Source organism: Geotrypetes seraphini, chromosome 4 (assembly GCF_902459505.1).
Source record: "Geotrypetes seraphini chromosome 4, aGeoSer1.1, whole genome shotgun sequence".
NCBI lineage: Eukaryota > Metazoa > Chordata > Amphibia > Gymnophiona > Dermophiidae > Geotrypetes > Geotrypetes seraphini.
The window spans coordinates 264,625,837-264,644,832 of record NC_047087.1 but is presented as its reverse complement, the minus strand read 5'-3'; the positions used below and the strand labels follow the sequence as shown (position 1 = coordinate 264,644,832).

The 18,996-nt window shown below is 39.6% G+C and overlaps 1 protein-coding gene across 9 annotated transcripts in view; it reads left to right on the top strand.

The window, feature by feature from the left end:
- ADGRA1 (adhesion G protein-coupled receptor A1) overlaps positions 1-18,996 on the top strand; it is an 873,110-nt gene that overhangs the window by 791,104 nt on the left and 63,010 nt on the right. For all 9 annotated transcript variants that reach the window (XM_033941640.1, XM_033941643.1, XM_033941641.1 and 6 more), the window contains one exon: positions 2,421-2,566. In XM_033941640.1, coding sequence (XP_033797531.1) covers positions 2,421-2,566 — 146 coding nt within the window. The remainder of the gene's footprint in view (positions 1-2,420; positions 2,567-18,996) is intronic.

The following is an 18,996-nucleotide window of genomic DNA, read 5'->3' as shown; positions in this document are numbered from 1 at the left end:
TTATATATTATTTGGATTTTACTGTGGGTCACTTGCGACTGTATATATCCTTTATGGATTGCTTTTATGTTTTTGGGATGCTTATTAAAATACAACTGGTACATTCGATCCTGTTCCACAATTTTTGCTGCTCTTCCATTGGAAAATTATAACACAGTGCATGTATTTAAGGCTATTTTAGTAAACCTTCACATGGGTTTCTCTTGAAAGTTTTAATGTACAGCACTGTATATGTCTAGCAGTGCTATAGAAATAAATGGTAGTAGTACAGTAGGATTTACTTTTTTCTGTCCACTGTGACCGAATCCATTTTGCTGGCCTACATTTCAGGCAGCTACCGCGGGCCTAGGACCGCCTAAGCTCGCCTAAGGCCACATCTAGAAATGGTCATTTTTTTTTTTTAAAAAAAGACCTTTTGCTGTTTTAAAAATGGCCATTTCCTCTACCAACTTCCACTTCCAAAAACATCTAAACTTGGATTTAGACATCATATCAAAAATGCCCCTCTGTACCTCTAGAATATTAAGAAGAAACAGAAGTAATGGAGTTTGAAACCACAAGTGGTAAATTATATTATTTTTTGCAGCTCTAGCTGATTTCAATGCTAGTGTTATATTCTGTTTTCATAACTAGCCAAGTACTGGTTTTGCCAGTATTCTTCAAGACATGGAATATCAAATAAATATAAAGAGATTTATAACCCATATACCGGCTGCTCAGGACTGGCTACTAAAAAATGTTGGATGCATACATCTTAAATGTATTGTTTTATGTTTTAAGTGGATGATAGTAACATAAAACAACTTAAAAGTGTAAGACTATTGTTTATGTTTGGTACTAACTAAAAAGCTGGCCATAAATTCAGATTTCTATATGCAGTACAGTACAATCAAGAAAACGTTCTTAGAAAATATGAGATTAATATTCAAAATGATTATGTGGCTGACTTCAGACTTAGGGCCTGTTTTACAAACCCGCGTTAGCAGCTGACACGCGGAAACAGCCCTTTAAATCCCTATGGGCTTTGGGGCCGTTACCGTGCAGCAGCCGCTAGCGCGGCTTTGTAAAATAGGCCCTTAGTCACATAAATCATGCTGAGAATTCTGGACCTTGAATATATAACTTTTACTGGACAACCCAATGTCCGATGACAAATATCCATTTAAAAGCAGTGTGTCTGGGGGTGTTTCATGGGGAGGTCTAAAAGTTATGCAGATAATGCTGATATTCAGTGCTGTCCAGATAACTTTATCCATTTAAGTAAGATGGAACGAATAACTGTCCAAACATAAAGGAATAATATATCCATTTAAGTTTAGGATAACATATTTTAATGGTTCAACTAACCTAGTATGACTAAAATTCCACATATAGGGGAGCAAATTAGTTAATCACTTGTCCCCACATTCTATATAGGTCACCCAAAGCTGGCTATGCAGAGCAGGTGCACATGCAAATTGACGAGTTAATGAGGTGTCAGCAATCAATACCTGGAGTTCATTGGCATCAATTTGGACTCGCATGCATGCCAGGCCTAGTCACTGTTCTATAACATCCACACCTAAATTTCATAGCATGGTGCTCGAAAGAAGGCGGGGCCTGGGCGGGGCATCGGCAAGTCAGGGCATTCCCAGAAATTAGGTGTGGTATTATAGAATACTTGGATTTGCACATCCAACTGCCATCAATTGGGAGTGAGGATTTACACCAGGTTTCAGTAGGAGTAAGTCAGTACTGCTCAAGTCTGGTCCTCGAGATCCACAGGCAGGCCAGGTTTTCAGGATACCCACAATGAACATGCCTGAGAGAGATTTGCCTGCACTGCCTTCTTGGGATGCAAATCTCTCTCAGGCAGGTTCATTGTGGATATCCTGAAAACCTGACCTGCCAGTAGATCTCGAGGACCGGACTTGGGCAGCCCTGGCGTAAGTCCTCACATCCAAAGTTTGGCATGGGAATCCACTCTAAGGATTGTGCTATAAAGGTTGCTTAGTACTGGTACTTAGCACAGATTTTTATTTTTTATAATTCTTTATTAATTTTATAACTTACATCAAGTACATCAACATTGGTATTAACATTTTAACATAGATATATCACTTGAAATTCTACAATTAATCTTATTAAATTAAATTTATCCCCTTCCCTCCCATCCTTTTATATTTCATAAAAACATTTTCCAATAATAAATACCCCCCTCCCCCGCCCAATTTCCATTTGTACTAATCAGGGAAGAAAAATATATACTCATTCTTTACAGATTTTAATTATGCCTAGCTTTGTGCACCATTTACTGCATCTGGCCCTTATTGTGAATATTGACCTCTCTGTCTTTTTTTTCTGTCAGTTGCAATGATACCTGCACATGTTCTTGATTAACTGTCCATTCACTATTGTCTCTGTTACCTTTATTATTGAAGGTCGGCATAGTGCTGCATTATTCCACACTTTCCACCATGTTGTGGCTTGGAGTGACTGCAAGGAACATTTATAAACAGGTGACTAAAAAGTCCCAGCAGTGCCAGAATGCGGACCAGCCTCCTTATCCTAAACAACCGATGCTCAGGTATGGGTCAATTGGGGTGTCATTACCATTTGGGTTCACAAACCAATGTAAAGGGATATGCAATGTCGGCCCTTGAGGTCTACACCCCAGTTGGATTTTCCGAATTTCCAGAATGAATATGCATGAAATCTATTTGCATGTGCTGCCTCTACTGTACACAAATAGTTCTCCTGCATATCCTAATCTAATCTAATAAGGATTTCTTAATTGCACTTCTCCAGAATGTGTTCAAGGCGATTTACAAGATAAGAGGCCCATGCAACATCATGGGGAAAAGTTACAACACATCATAAGAGGGAGAGGGAGTTACAGAAAAAACCAACATTGTGGAGGAGGGTTACATTGTTGTGACAGGGGAAGCAGCTATAATTAGAGAATGACACGGGGGCAAATTTTTCCCCATCCCCGCAGGAACTCATTTTCCCATCCCGTCCCGTCAAGTTATTTTCCTGTCCCTGCTCCATTCCTGCAAGCACAAGCCTCAAACACTTTAAAATCATAAGTAGCAACATTCTAGAGCTCAGATTGTGATGTCATAATGCCTCATTCCACCACTGCCTAAGCTCTGTCCTCATCTTCACGAGCCTCAGACACTTTAAAATCTTAAGTAGCAACATTCTAGTGCTCATATTGTGATGTCATAATGCCTCATTCCACCACTGCCTAAGCTCTGTCCTCATCTGCACGAGCCTCAAACACTTTAAAATCATAAGTAGCAACATTTTAGAGCTCAGATTGTGATGTCATAATGCCTCATTCCACCACTGCCTAAGCTCTGTCCTCATCTGCACGAGCCTCAAACACTTTAAAATCATAAGTAGCAACATTCTAGAGCTCAGATTGTGATGTCATAATGCCTCATTCCACCACTGCCTAAGCTCTGTCCTCATCTACACGAGCCTCAAACACTTTGAAATCATAAGTGCTCGAGGTTTGTGCAGTTAAGGGAGAGCTTACAGGAGTGGGGCAGGGACAGGGACGGCGACAAAACATGCAGGAACATGACTGGGAAATTGAGTTCTTGAGGGGATGGGGACAAATTTATCCCCTTGTCATTCTCTAGTTACAATACATTAAGGAGGCCTAAGTAACAACATAGGGAAAGGTTATATCAAATGGGAGTAAGGATGGAAAAACTCCTTCAATAGGGAGAAGTCTCAGAGTACTATTGAGAGAGGCTTCATTGTTGCAAAAGAGGAGGCAGTTGCTTTATCAGGAGAGGTTGCAGAGGCACTGAATCAAATTAATTTATCAAATAAGCAAGTTTTCATTGAGGAAATTCTGAAAACCTGACTGGGTTGTGAACCTTGAGGACTGACACTGAAATCCCCTGCTGTATACACACCAATCAGACAGAGCGATTGTGTTCCATAGCTTAGTATTTGCATTCATAGTACTCAGTGGCCAGTCCAATCGCATATTGTATGTTCCAAGTTTATATGAATAAAACACTTTACATTATTTGGAATTTTTGTGGGTTTAAAGATCATACAGATTATATACTGTACATCTGATTTTTAAAAAAGGAGGAAAGCAATGAACTTCCTATAAGTCCACTATTCAAGAAGAGGAAACCCAAAGGAAAAGAGGCTTTATTCATAAAAAAAAAAAAAAGAAAAAACAAATGTAATCAATACATTAATCCTAGACAGTTATATTCCTATATCTTCCATTTTAAGTCCCATATCCTTCCTATCCACCACTGGAAGATGTACTGGACATTTGTTATCAAGAAAAGCCTTATGTTGCTTTGGGTCATAGAAAAGGTATCTATTAGAATCCAAAAGACCCAAACATTTACAAGGAAAATGTAAAAAGAAATGAGCACCCAGAGACAAAGCGTGTGGGAACATTAACAAAAATAGCTTTCTCTTCTGTATCTACACATATCAGGAAAAACCAGGAACTTCCCCCCCCCCCAAAAAAAAAAAAATAAAACCACCCAATTTATCCGAAAATAAAGCCCATCTGATATTTCTTGAACAATTCAATAGGAGTTATACTTTTAGCTTGAGGAAAGTTAACAAAATGGAGATTCAACCTCCTAGTATAATCCTGTTCCAGATGTTAAAGACCTCGATTGAATCTCAAGCAGTACTTCTTGAACAACCTCCACTTTCCTCTCAAAATCAAAATTTTTTGCCTCCTAGGTAACTAAACGTGTTTTACAATCTTGCAAAGAAATGTCCATAGTTTATTTATTTATTTTGATTTATCTCCCGCCCTCCCAGAAAGCTCAGGGCGGGTACCAGAAGAACAAACACAGATTCTGAGAATAAACTAACAGAATAACAGGGGAACCTCAGTACAATATTAAAGGCTAACAATTGATCATCAACAAACAATGCACAGATTCCATAGGCATAGCATCTAGGTACAAGATGAGGCTAACATGTTATCATAAGGAATCAGATGGAATCTAATATTACATAGGTAGATTTAATTAAAGGGGACAAAGAGAGCTCACTAGCCCATTGTTCCAAATGTTCCACAGTCTGAAGATCTTCTAGCTGCCAGGTCTCTCATTTTCCAGTGACCCTCTTTCGTTCCAAACCAACTCCTAATTTCCAGCCAAGACTTCAGCTTCTGTGGGATTCAAAACCACAGTGGCATCTATCCCTTCAACAGCCTTTTCACTCTGTATACTCCCTTCAATCGATGCTACAGTAGCTGTTAGATTTCCCACTTCTTGCGGCTGCATCAATTGTTATGGCAGTGGCACCATGCTTGGATCTGGAGGTGGAAGTCTCTTTTCTGAGCTAAGAGTTGCATCAATCTCCAGTAAGACCGCCTCTTTGCCAGCACTGGCTCTAGAGGGTAATGCTTTCTCTGGTAGCAGAGGGAAGGCTTCTGGCTCAGCTGTGGGTTGTACATAGGAGCCCCACCTGCAGCTTTCTGCAGAGAAACGACTGCGGCTGGAAGGAGGAGGAGGGAGCCGGCCAGAAAAAGGTAAACACTCGTCGGAGGGAGGCACATACTTCGGGCACAGAATGGAAGGAGGGATAGGGGTGCATCGGGAGGGAGGGAGAGGGGCGCGTTTGGAGGGAGGGAGCATAAACTTCGGACAAAGGATGGAAGGAAGGAGGGAGGGGGCATGAAGTTGGGACACAGAATGTCAGGAGGGAAGCATGAGTCATAGAATGGAAGAATGAAGGGAGTGAGGGAAAGAGATGCTGAGGTGGAGGAGGGAATAGAAAGGGAGAATTGGGTGTCTAAGTGAGAGGGAAAGAGAGATGGTGTGTATGAGGAGATGAAGAAAGAGGAGAATTGTTGGGAATAGGGAGGGAGAGAGAATTATTGGACATGGTGGTGGGAGAGGAGTGAAGTAGAGATGCATAGGGAAGAGAGATATGAGAGAGAGTAATATTGGATGTGGTGGTGGAAAGGGAACAGTGGGATGGATGGAAAGGAATGTAAGAGGGTCCTTAAGGAGGTGTAGAAGGTGGGAAGAATACTAGGATCCCAGGTACATACAAATCCAACTTAAGAATGGTTTAAAAAAATGGAACCCGTTCTTAAGCCGAGGACTGCCTGTATATGTAAACTAGTTTGAATGTGTAACCACAAAAGGGAAGTTTCCCATTCCCTTTCCCCCTAAGTTGACTCCAGTCTGCACGGTTGTTAATCAACCACTAGGTGTCCTTTATAGAATCACACTTAGTAGTGCCTAGATGTCATTAAGTATCGCTAGGCTTTGTTGAGGTAGGCACTAGTAAATTAGGCCAAGTAAAACCTATCTTCCACAAATAGATACCTAAGTTTACCATGCCTATTCTCCATCTCTATTTATGCCTACTTTTCAGGTGGGCATCATTAGGCATCAGAGGGCACCTGGACTTATGTGTCATAAGGTACTACACAAATATCTATGTGTAATTCAAATTATTAATTAAAATAATGTTTTAAATCATTTTAATGATAGTCAATTACCGTGCCAATGAACCAATTTTTTTTTAAATAAGTTACGCGAGGATGTAGGTTAGGCGTTACTAAGCGGCCATGATTAAGGCACCTAACCTAGGCGCTGTTTATAGAATCAGGCCCATTATGTCTGATTATTCTGCTTAATGCAATTTTATGAACAATGTTACCCCCCTCTTTTACACAACTGTCGTGCAGTTTTTAGCGCTGGCCAAGGCAGTAACATGAGTATCAGAGCTGTTACCGCTGCGTGAAAAACTGCGCTACGGTTTTGTAAAAGGGGAGCTAATGGGCTAAAGTCTTGATATAAATAACAAACTTTAGTAACTGGAAACAAAAGGCAGATTTTTAACTGATGTACAGAATGTGCAAAGTCCTTAATGGGAGGAAAAATGGCACCAAAATAAATAGTTAGTGAATTCTAATGGCTTAAATGGTTTATAATCAAAACAGTACTGAGTGAACTCCATTCTGTATTAGCATTTCATTTCTACACTAACATTTTCCAGCTTTGAATGAATTTGAGATTCTGTACCACTTAAATAACAAAAAAGCAATCTAATTGAGTCTTCTCGCATGTCAAGGAAAAAAAAAACACTTTTTATTGAGAATTACCTGAGTTTGCCTTTGAGATTTATTACATTGTTCTTTATAGATGGTAATTTGAGTTATTCATGTACTAGCTTGTAAGGAACTGACATATAATAATACCATGGCAAGTTTACTGTGGTAAAAAAGTGTTTCAAATTGCAAATCAGGCTCTGTGTCCATTCTTCAAATTCAAAATAACAATCAAGCCCTAGAAAAAATAATGTATACGAAAAACCTCAGATTTCTTATCCAGAGAAAATAAATAGTAGTTCATTCCACTGTGTAAAAGGCAGGCAGAAATGTGAATACGTCAAAATGATCAACTTCATTACATTACATTAAAATACATTTCTAGACCGCAATACCTTCCAGATCGATGCAGTTTACATCATCAAGAGACTGTACATCATAGTGAAATACAAGAAAAATATAATCTTTCTTACTTTCCTAAGAATTTTACAAAAAGAGATGTCTTTAATAGTTTTTGGAGGGGAGATATGATTGAAGTCTACAAAATCATGAGTGGAGTAGAATGGGTACAAGTAGATCGATTTTTCACTCCATCAAAAATTACAGGGAAATACTGGGTGGGAGGGTTGGGAGGGTGGGGGGGATGACCTCAATGGGTTTTGCTGTTTTGTAATTTGACTGATTGTACTGTTCTTGTATTGTACTGCTGTGGTGGTCTGAGGTTTTTTTGTTATAAATAAACAATTGCAAAAAAACAAAAAATCCAATGAGGGGAAAAAAATTTTCACTCAGAGAATAGTTAAGCCAGAGGATGTGGTAAGAGCGAATAGCGTTGCTGGTTTTAAGAAAGGTTTGGAGGAAAAGTCCATAGTCTGTTATTGAGAAAGACATGGGAGAAGCCACTGCTTGCCCTGAATCGGTAGCATGGAATGTAGCTACTCCTTGGGTTTTGGCCAGGTACTAGGGACCTGGATTGGCCACCGTGAGAATGGGCTACTGGGCTTGATGGATCATTGGTCTGACCCTGTGCTGTTGTACATTTCATGCTCAGTGCTTTACACTGCAGCCAGGGATTTCCTTTATTGATTGATCTTCGGTTACCATGCAACACAGATATTTTATTTAAGATATGTTATATGGTTTATAAAATGTAGTTGATTTGAAGTTTATTTCCTTTCTTGATCTCATAAATATTGTGGGCTAAATAAGAGTTAATATTACTTGTTTATATTCTATTGTTCTTTGTCAATCGTAAATTTCTTCATCTCTGATCTCTATCAAGTTATGATTGCATACTTGTGTAATATAAAAATTCAATAAAAATGTAAAATAAAAAAAATAAATAAAATGTTAAGACGGCTACTGCCCAGCTGATATATTACGGTTGATTCAAACTCTTGTGCCTGTAACTTTTTTTTGTATGGCAATTTCTGTCATTTAAGGGCATTAAAGCTAAGGTTTTTTATGAAGATTCTTTTAGATATAAGTTGGTAAAATTCTGGAATGACTTACCAATGTTCAAATTATCTTTGATTTCAGAAATAATTGAAGTCGTGTTCAAGGTTTTTGTGGTAATATTATAACTCTGTTTTTAGAATTTATTTTTCCTGGTATTGATTAAAGCCCTCTTTTACTGAGGTGTGCTAACTGATTAGCGTGCACTAAACGCTAACGCGTCCATAGGCTAACATGCATGCGTACGCTAAATTGATTAGCACGCGCTAATCGGTTAGCGCACCTTAGTAAAAGAGGGCCTATGTTTATGTTTATTGGAAGCTTCTATACCCCTACCAATGACTGGGGAGTCAATTCAGAGCGGTTTGCATGAGCTTCAGTAATGGTGTTACAATACATGAGTTAAATATATGTATATCTTACCTATTTATAACCATCTATGTACATACTGTATACTATTATTATAGTTTCTGTATGCCATATATTCATCTTTCTTTGCATTATTCATGAGTCCACCCTTTCATATTCCAAGTGGGTAATAGCCTTCTGTTTCCTCCATGTTGCTATTCCCCCTAATTGTTTCTTTAGTTGCTAAAATGTTCTGTGAAGAGTATCGCCTTCATTCCTTTCTTGAAATTTTTGGTGTCCCTTCCATCGGAAGGGAGTTCTACCACATTGGAGCCATCACCGAGAACATTCTTTTCCTGACGCTTTTGTATTTGATGTCTTTGAAGGAGGGTTTTTTCCAGTAGGTATTCTAGGCTCTAGCATAGGGCACCAGTTGGTTTATGGCTGTCTATTCTGTTTGCTAGGGATTGCGGTTCTGAAAGATGAGTGATTTTGTACGTCAGCAACATGATCTTGAATTTCACCCTGATTTCAATCGCGGGGTGGCACTCGTCTGCTTTGATTTTTCCAGCAGAAATCAAGCTGGAGCGTTTTATACTATTTGGATCTGCCTGATCATGATTGATATAGCAGAACTGTCTTACCATTTCACCTGCTCTGAACATGTTTTTAGGGATAAAGTGGGCTATGAGTACCCATCTTCATCATTGAACATAATTGAAGTTTTCCAGGATTTTTTAGTTATACTCTGGATACTGAGGAAATTAGAAAGTCATGGAATAGGATTAAGAACTGGTTGAAAGACAGAAAACAGAGATTGGGTTTAAATGGTCAATATTCTTAGTGAAGAAGAGTAAATGGTGGAGTTCATCAGGGATCTGTGCTGGGACCGCTGCTTTTTGACATATTTATCAATGATCTAGAGATGGGAATAACTAGTGAGATAATTGAATTTGCTGTGACTCAAAGTTGTTAAATCGCAAGAGGATTATGAAAAATTGCAAGAGGATCTTGTGAGACTGGGCATCAAAATGACAAATGACGTTTAATGTGAGCAGGTGCAAAGTGATGCATGTGGGAAAGAGGAACCCAAACTATAACTATGGGCCTGTTTTACAAAGCCGCGCGGCAACAGCCCCGAAGCCTTTTAAATCTCTATGGGCTTCGGGGTCGTTACCGCGCTGCAGCCGCGAGCGCGGCTTTGTAAAACAGGCCTTATGTGATGCAATGTTCTATGTTAAGAGTCCTCTGGAGGCTTTAAGGCATGACCCCCCCTTACTCCCCCAGTGGTCATGACCCCTTCCCACCACACAGAGATGGGGGGGGACAGCATATTGAGGGCTGGCCATCAGCTGATCACAGCAGAGGAATCTCCCATCAGCTGAGCCGGTTTTGGGGATTCCTGCTGACTCAGCTGATGGGGATTCCCCCTGCCAGGATCAGCTGAGCTATGGAGCTCTATGCCCCTCCCCCTGACATCCCTGGACACCCCCCTCCATCTCCCAATCTTTCTGGAACCCCCCCCCATACACACACACACATCCCCAGACCCCCCCATACCTTCCAAAGATAAATCGTCAGGAGGGAAGCCCATTCCCTCTTGCCTACAGGGCCGCATGCTGAAAATGATGCATCTTGGGAGTAGTAAGTAGTGGGGAGTGTGAGGCAAAATGGTTAGAACTATAGCCCCAGTACCCTGAGGTTGTGGTTTCAAATCGCATGGTGTTCCTTGTGATCCTGAGCAAGTCAAATAATCCCCCATTGCCCCAGGTACATTAGATAGAGTGTGATCCCACCGGGACAGTCAGGGAAAAATACTTGAGTAATGTAAACCACTTAGGCTATAAGTGGCATATAAATACTAAAATAAAAAAGTAATTTGCCCAATGTTACAAAGAGCCAATAGTGGAATTTGAATCAGACATCCCTAGTTCTTAATCCACTGCTCTAACACTAAGAAGGGCATAATAAAAAAAATGTCTATGTTCCTTTTTGGCCTAAGGCACTAGGCGCCCAAAGTAAGCACAGGGAAATGTCCAGTCTCAAAAAAAAACCATCCAAAATGTGGATTTTTTTTCGAGAATAGCCTACCTGTACGTTCAGGCATTTAATTGCCAAGACCACCATTATGTCTACCTTCCAGCCCTATTCCCGAAAAAAAATGCCCAAGTCCCAAACACCCAAAACAAGACCTTTTATGCACGATTCTCTGTCATAAACACCAGTTAGAAAGTTTTCCGGCTGGAGGATGCCCAATTCCTCCTGCCCAAACCTGCTGTGATCCCCCCCTCCCACCGGCATGAGGGATGCCCAGTTCCTCCTACTGGACACCCCTGACCCACCCACCCCTTCCGCAACCTTCGCCGGTAAGAGAGATGCCACTCTCCTGCTGAAAGCCCCCTACCCCCACTCCCGAAAGTTCACCAGCAGGAGGGATGCCTAGTTCCTCCTGCCGACACTCCCATCCCCCAAAGGTAGCCCTCCTGGAACCTCCCCCCCCCCCCAAGCCACCACCAAAGAAACTTATACCTGTTTTGACTTGGTCTAAGTCAAAAACGTATACGTTCCGTCCAGGCAACCTGTTAAACTTTCGATTATCTCTGTCAGATGACTAAGTCTAGGTCGGCCCACATACCACCTACCTCCCGCTCTAACTACTCCTCGAAAAACACCCCTTGTCACTCTGGGCACACAGCGGCAGTCAAAAGGTCTTGGACAACCTGTCTTTTTGATCGTCCAAGTGCCGATTTATGCGGGGTTTTTTGGATGTATTTTCTTTTCGATTATGAGTCCCTTAGGCTACTTCTTCACTACTGAGCTGCATTGGGCACTTACACTTGTAAAGTTACTGTTTACACATGCAAATGCCACCATTAGTCAGCTGGAAAACATCTACTTTTAAATTGAGTACTGAATTTATTACATCCATTTCACCATTCTAAGACAATTTCACTTACTCTATAATTAAGTTTTTGCAGTAAAATGATTTTGATTTTAGATGACTCAACAGATGTATACTAATGAACTGAATGTCTTTTCACAACATACAGTATATTCTCATTCTCTTACCTGTATGAATTGGCTTTCCTTTTTATGCAGCAAAACTATTAAATTTGGAAACAGGCTATGTATCACACTTTTTAAGTGATACTGCTGAAGGGCTATTTGGAAAGGTTTGTCTCTTTGTGAATGATACTAAAATCTGCAATAGGTAGACACCCCTGATGGTGTGGATAATATGGGAAAGAACCAAGCAAATCTTGAAAAATGATCCAGAATTCGGCAGCTAAGATTTAATGCTAAGAAATGCAGGGCCATGCATTTGGGCTGCCAAAAACCTGAGGGGGTTGAAGAATGATCTGTGGTTTTCTGTTCCTGCCACTCCACCTTGATGTGCCGTTTCACAGGAGTGAGCTAGGCCTCTGACGCAAAACAGGGAAGCTCTATTGGGTGATTTTGCAGTTTCAGTGATGGAATGAAGAGTCCTGGCTTTTTTTTGTAAATGATCAGCATACAATGCACAGCTAACTTTTGAAATAATATTTTTTGACTGTTTAATGACTGTTCTGCCTCCTTTCATATACACCCCCCCCCCCTTTTACAAAAACGTAGCACGGTTTTTAGCACTGACCGCGGCGATAACAGCTTAACCACTCATAGAATTCCTATGAGCGTTAGAGCTGTTACCATCGTGGCCGGCGCTAAAAAACGTGCTACGGTTTTGTAAAAGGGAGGATAGTGAATGTTTTTTTCACTCATATTGGGTTTTTGATATTTCTAGTGGAGTTTTTTTTAAACCCATGATGGTGTTTTTTTCTGTCTGCCACCCATGCAATTTATCACTATTTTGGCTATCAGTGTATTGAGGGGTTTTTTCCCCTCTACTATTATTTGTGTGTTTGTTTAACCCTCTGTGTTTCACTTTTTGCTGATTACAGGACTGACACATCATAGTAATTTCATGTGGAATGTATTTGCCAAGACAAATTATTTCATAGGCACTTATTGATTAATTTTATGGTGATCATAGCTGTTTGCCCAGTGGTAAACATTAGGATCTTACCTGTATACAGAACAAAAACTTTAATGGGTTATGAATAGGGATAGAGAAATATAATTATCATAGTTAATGAAATATGAATCAGTGCACTTATATTGTAATAATGGCAGATGTTTTCATGTTTTAATGGGTTTTCTAAAAAAAATAATTGCATGCACTTGTCAAATCATAGAATTAAAATATGATCTGTCAACCATAAATATGCAAATACTAAGCTTGAGTTATCAAGAAAGATTAAGATAGCCTGACTGAATGTACAGGTGTATGTCCCGAATCTAGGTGTATGTACAGCAGCTTTATGGCTGAGTAAGTGCTGGCATCTAAACACATAGGACCATATTCTGTAAACGGCACTGTCAGTCAGGTGTTGGTAGGCGCCTTGATTGTGCTTACCAGTTCCTAACGTAATTGTTGTAATTGGTTTTAATCAGTGTGGTAATTAACTATGTCATTTAAATCCAATTACAAGCTTGTGAAAAAAAAAATGCAGGGTCATGCAGGCACGAAGCGCCTGTCAAGGTGGGTGCCAGAACTGCGCCTACAGTGTGGCGGCTAGTGGTGCCTAAGGTTAATGTAAGCATGGTTAGGGACGGAGAAAAAAAAACCCCAGAGGCTCCGGTAATGTAGGCCTTTGTAAGCTCTTCTGAGCAGGGACCGTCTATTGAATGTTAAATGTGCAGTGCGGTGTACGACTTTCAGCGATATAGAAATGATAAATAGTAGTAGTAGATGTTAGTGCCAGGCAAAATGCTAAAAGCTACCCTCGCATACATAAACATTTTTTAATGGGAATGAGTCAGTGTGAATTTAGGAAAGCCAAATCTTTGCTTTACCAATTTGTCCTACCCTTTTACAAAGCCACACAACAGGTTTTTAGCATTGGCCGGCACTCTGAATACTCTGCGCTATACCAATGCTCATGGGAACTGTATGACCGTTGGAGCAGCGCAGAGCGTTCAGCGTACCAGCCGACGCTAAAAGCCTCATGTACGGTTTTACAAAAAGGGGGGGGTTATATAATTTATTTTTATTTGGGCAAAAATAAAATAATTGATATGGGCCTTTATTTTAGAAGGATCCTTGAGTGTAGATTGCAGATTTTTTTTTTACATTTAGATGGTCACATACGTGCAAAGGCTATTTTAGAAAGATTTTATTTGCACATCAGGACCAATTCCACATCTAAACAGCAAGGGAGCTTGGTGAGGACATGCCATCAACACTGACATATATAACATATTGTACAAGAGAAATATGCATCAATGGAAAAAAAAATACAGACATCATCATTTACCTTTTCCCAAGACCTGCAGAAGTGCCTGCTGGAAGAGCAGATCTAAAAGCTGAAACCATTGCCATCATCTGATTTACCATCCCCCCAACCTGAACCTCACCATCTAGAGTCACTCCTTCAGACAAGTCCCCCTCTGCAGAAGACCCCCCCCAGTATAAAAATCCCACCCTCCTAAACGCCATGCCAGGCCTCATCTTAACAAATTCCTGATTTCCAGTGTGTATTTTGGCAGCAATTCTAGAAACCGTGCATGGCTTCTGTACATATATATATGTGTATATATATATATATATATACACACACAGTATATACAGGGCTGGATTTAGATGAAAAGAGGCCCTAGGCTATTCCACTTATGAGGCCCTTTCACCTCCCATTTTTAAGTTTGTAAATTACATGAGAGATAATACAATACATCATTACTGTGATATATATCAATATGTTAAATGAAACATGTTATTATTGGTACTAACCTTTGCTCAGCTGTTTCCGGACTGATATCTTTCCCTCCCAGATCCTCCTCCCAGGGTGAGAAAAAGAAAGGGAGAAGCCGAGTCGGCACCCCGAAGCCGGTTCTGATCCCGAAGCGGAACCAAGGTAACCGGGGAGCAGCTAAAACCTGAACCGGAGGCAGGATGGGACCAGGGACCGGCGTGCGCCCCCACCCGGGGCTGAGACCGATTCCCCTCCGGAGCCGGGAAAGGGGTGGGGGGGAGAGGAGCAGCGGGATCCGATCCAGAGCTGGAGCACGTGTGCAATTTGGATTCCCCACTCCCGGCTGAATTTTGATGAGTCGCTGGCGCAGGCGCCGTGAGGAGTGACACAGAAGCACACCTCACGCCACCAGGACTCACGATATTTCAACAGCGCATGCGCGCTCTAGGATTTTATTATTTATGATATAATCATGAAAATATAAAATAAAGCACGTAATATACATTTTAAAATATGCAAATTAAAACATATGTTAAGAACTTACTTAGAATTCCGCGAAATGAAGATATTGTCACAAAAAAATTTTTCAATAGTCTATAAACACTTCACTAAAGTATTGAACCTACTGAACTCAAAAGGCGAGAATCAAATGGTCGTGTACGCAATCCTAAAATAAGAATCTTTTCTAATAACATTAACACGTGTTTCATATTATCGAAGTAACACGAATATAACCGAACGTCGGGATATCAATAGGTCTGTTTGTTTGTCTGTTCCAATCTACACCAATCTGCACTTTATTTATGCAAGAACAAACCAGAGCTTAGAAGCATAAGGCATGTCAATATTTGCCATAGCAATCAGTGAACGTATGAACTATACTTTGGTGCAATCTAGTATATACAAACGAACAGAACCAATGAGCCGAACGCGTTGATCTTAACCAGTACATTTTTATGTTTGTTTATTAGTCATATGCGTAGAATTTCTCCTTATTTTCGGTTCAGTGTGTGTGTGTGTGTGTGTGTGTATGAAATATACATGTAAAAATGATCACCATATGAAAATCACAATCTTAGAAAGCTAAAGCAGGTATAATTTTGTGCATATACAAGTATCTGCAGGTAAAACAGATATCTCTGTCTTATCTATTCACCATCCCAGGTGAATGGATGGATCACATAAATGGATCACATGAATGGATCACATAAATGTAATTTCTATGACTTTGTTGTGCCTATTTTTCATATAAGTATATTTCAAGCTATTTTATTCTGTTTGTACATTCAAGTCCCTTATAAAATTGCCTGCTTTATGTATTCCATTACAATTTTTTTTAAACGAGAATGAGATATATAGTGCCTTCTTTCAATTGGGGTAAAACACCTCAATGGCAAGACCTCAGATACTTTTTTTTTGTATTTGAGTGATTTTTTATTTGTTACTAAGGGCTCCTTTAACTAAGGTGTGCTAGCGTTTTTAGTGCCTGCTAACCCCCACGCTACGTGGAAAATACTAACATTTCCTTTTGTTCTTTTCCTTTTTTGTTTTTCTTCTAAATAGAATTGTAACTTTTCCCCCCTTCCTCCCAACTCAAGTTTGTCTTGTCTCTAAGAATTTTGTCATTTGGTTTGTCCTTTTTGTAATTCACACTTTTCTTTTAATAATTTTGTACATCACTTAGCAAACCGATTAAGCAATCCATCAAATTCTAATAAACTTGTAACTTGTAACTTAGCGTGTAGTAAAAGGAACCCTAAGATTCTACATTGTGCCCTTTCTTCACTTAAATTAATACCAAGTGGAGCTGCAGTTAGAATTATTTACAACACTGCAGTATTTAATAAATCAAGCATATGCTGGGATAGAGAGTGAAAGATTCATCAGTAGAACGGACTTCATATCTTTAAAATGCTCCTCACACCTGAAGATCTGAAAAAAAAAAAAAAAATTAAAAATACAAGCACAGCCTGGTAGAGTTTGCTAAAAAGATCTGCAGAGGTCACCTATAGCCTGTACAAGCTTGCAAAATATGAAGAAAAAAGGGCATTTTTTAATGGATAGCTCTCTAAGGACCTCCTTTACAAAGCCGTGCTAGCGTTTTTAGCACTGGCCGTGGCGCTAAGCCTTCCAATGCTCATAGCCCTTCCTTTACAAAGCTGCGCTTGCGTTTGTAGCACCGACCATGGCGGTAACAGCTCAGACCCTCGTAAGAATTATATGAGCATCGGAGCTGTTACCGCAGCAGCTGGCACTAAAAACGCTAGCGCAGCTTTGTAAAGGAGGGGGATAGGAATTCTATGAACGTCAGAGTTCTTATCATCACAGCCAGCGCTAAAAACACTAGTGCAGCTTTGTAAAGGAGGGGGTAATAGTTAAAGCTATAACCAGAAATACTGAGTCAAAGACTGCACATAAGGCATGGAATAGAAACCATGCCTTATGCAAGAGAAAAAAACATGTTTTGCACGGAATATGCAAACCCTATATTAACTAAAGCCAATTATAGTTCTCAACAAAAGAAAAGGTTTCAGTACTATCTATAAAATATGTACAAATGCTGCAAGCAATGAGATCTAGAATTAAAATTGTTTTGAAACATAATCATGTTCCAAATGCAGAAGGCAGAAAAGGAAGCTTCTGTCACTAGCTTCCTTTTCAGATGAAGACAAAAATATATTTCCCTTTCCTGGTATTTTGATTTTGTTCTTTGTCATCCTTAACGTGACGTGCATCAGGCAAAGCAACCGAGTGCATAATTTGTATTTGAAAACAACAGAGCACTTGAGTGTTAAAAAAACAACAACAACCAATGTTGATATCATGTGAACAATGTGCTAAATTTGGCAGCATTATAGGAAGCTATAATGTTAATTTGTTTTTCGCTTTCTCTACTTTGCTTTAGATTACTTTTCATTCAGTTTGCTATTCATTAAAATAATGCCCTCATAAATAGGCATATTAGGATTTGTTTCTTGAATGAGGGGACATAGGTTAATGATGCTTTTCCTCTCACTGAAAGGCAAGATGTCTTGATAGTAATTGACTTTCTGGAGATGCCCACTGACAGAAGCTGTGACTGCAATGGATTTTTTTTTTTAACATTCTTTATTCGTTTTTAAAACTACAATTGTACACAATAAATGAATCACTTACAGAGAATACTAACAGTAAAGCACAATAAACTTATTAGGAAAAAAAATGACAAGAATTATTTTCTCCCACCCCTTCCACAAATTAATCAATAATAAATAAATACCTATACACATTACATTACATTACATTAGTGATTTCTATTCCGCTTGTGCCTTGCGGTTCTAAGCGGATTACAAGTTAGAAGACTGGACATTTCCAGTAGCATTGCAGTACATATAATCAAGAATGCGTTAAGTTACAATTGTTGTTCTGGACTTTTCCAGGATAAATTGGTAGTAGATAGTAGATAGTGATAGGTTGTTTAGACGAATAGAGATAATATTGTCCGGATTCTGCTGTTTAGACGAATAGAGATAATACTGTCCGGATTCGGGTGTTGCTGGTGGTGGTGTTAGGGTAGTCATGAGAGCATTTTCTAATACTTTTGTGAGGTTATGATGATGGGAAGTGTTTTTTGAAGAGATGAGTTTTGATTTCTTTTCGGAATGCTTTAATGTCTATTGATTTGGTCAGTAGATTGGTGATGGTAGTATCGATCTTTGCTGCCTGTGTCGCTAAAAGGCTGTCATATAGTTTCTTTCGTCGTGTTCCTTTGAGAGGGGGGTGAGTGAATAGGCTCTGAGTTCTCCTTAATCTGTGTGAGAGGTTACGGTGTAGTCTGTTGTTTAGGTAGCTGGGTGCTGTTCCATGTATTACTTTGTATAGTAGACAGTAGAATTTGAACTGGGATCTTGCTTTTATTGGTAGCCAGTGTGAGTCTAGGTATGCTTTGGTGATGTGGTCATATTTGCCTAGTGAGTAGATGATTCTGAGGGCTGTGTTCTGAACTGTCTGTAATTGTTTTATCATGTAATTTGGGCATGATAGGTATAGGCTGTTACAGTAATCTACAATACTCAGTACTAGGGATTGTACTAATATCTTGTATTGATCTTTGTTGAAGAATTTTCTTATTTTTCTTAGGTTACGTATTGTGAAGAATGCTCTTTGGATGATTTTGTGGATTTGAGACTGCATTGTGCAGTTTCTGTCTAGTAGAATTCCCAGGATCTTGAGTGTGCTTTGCATTGGGTACTTGATTGTATTTACTTCTAGTTCTGTGAGAGATGGTTTTTTTTTCCCTTTCCAGTAGTAGGAATTTAGTTTTTTCCGAGTTCAGTTTTAGTTTATGACTTGACATCCATTTTTCTACCGTTTCCA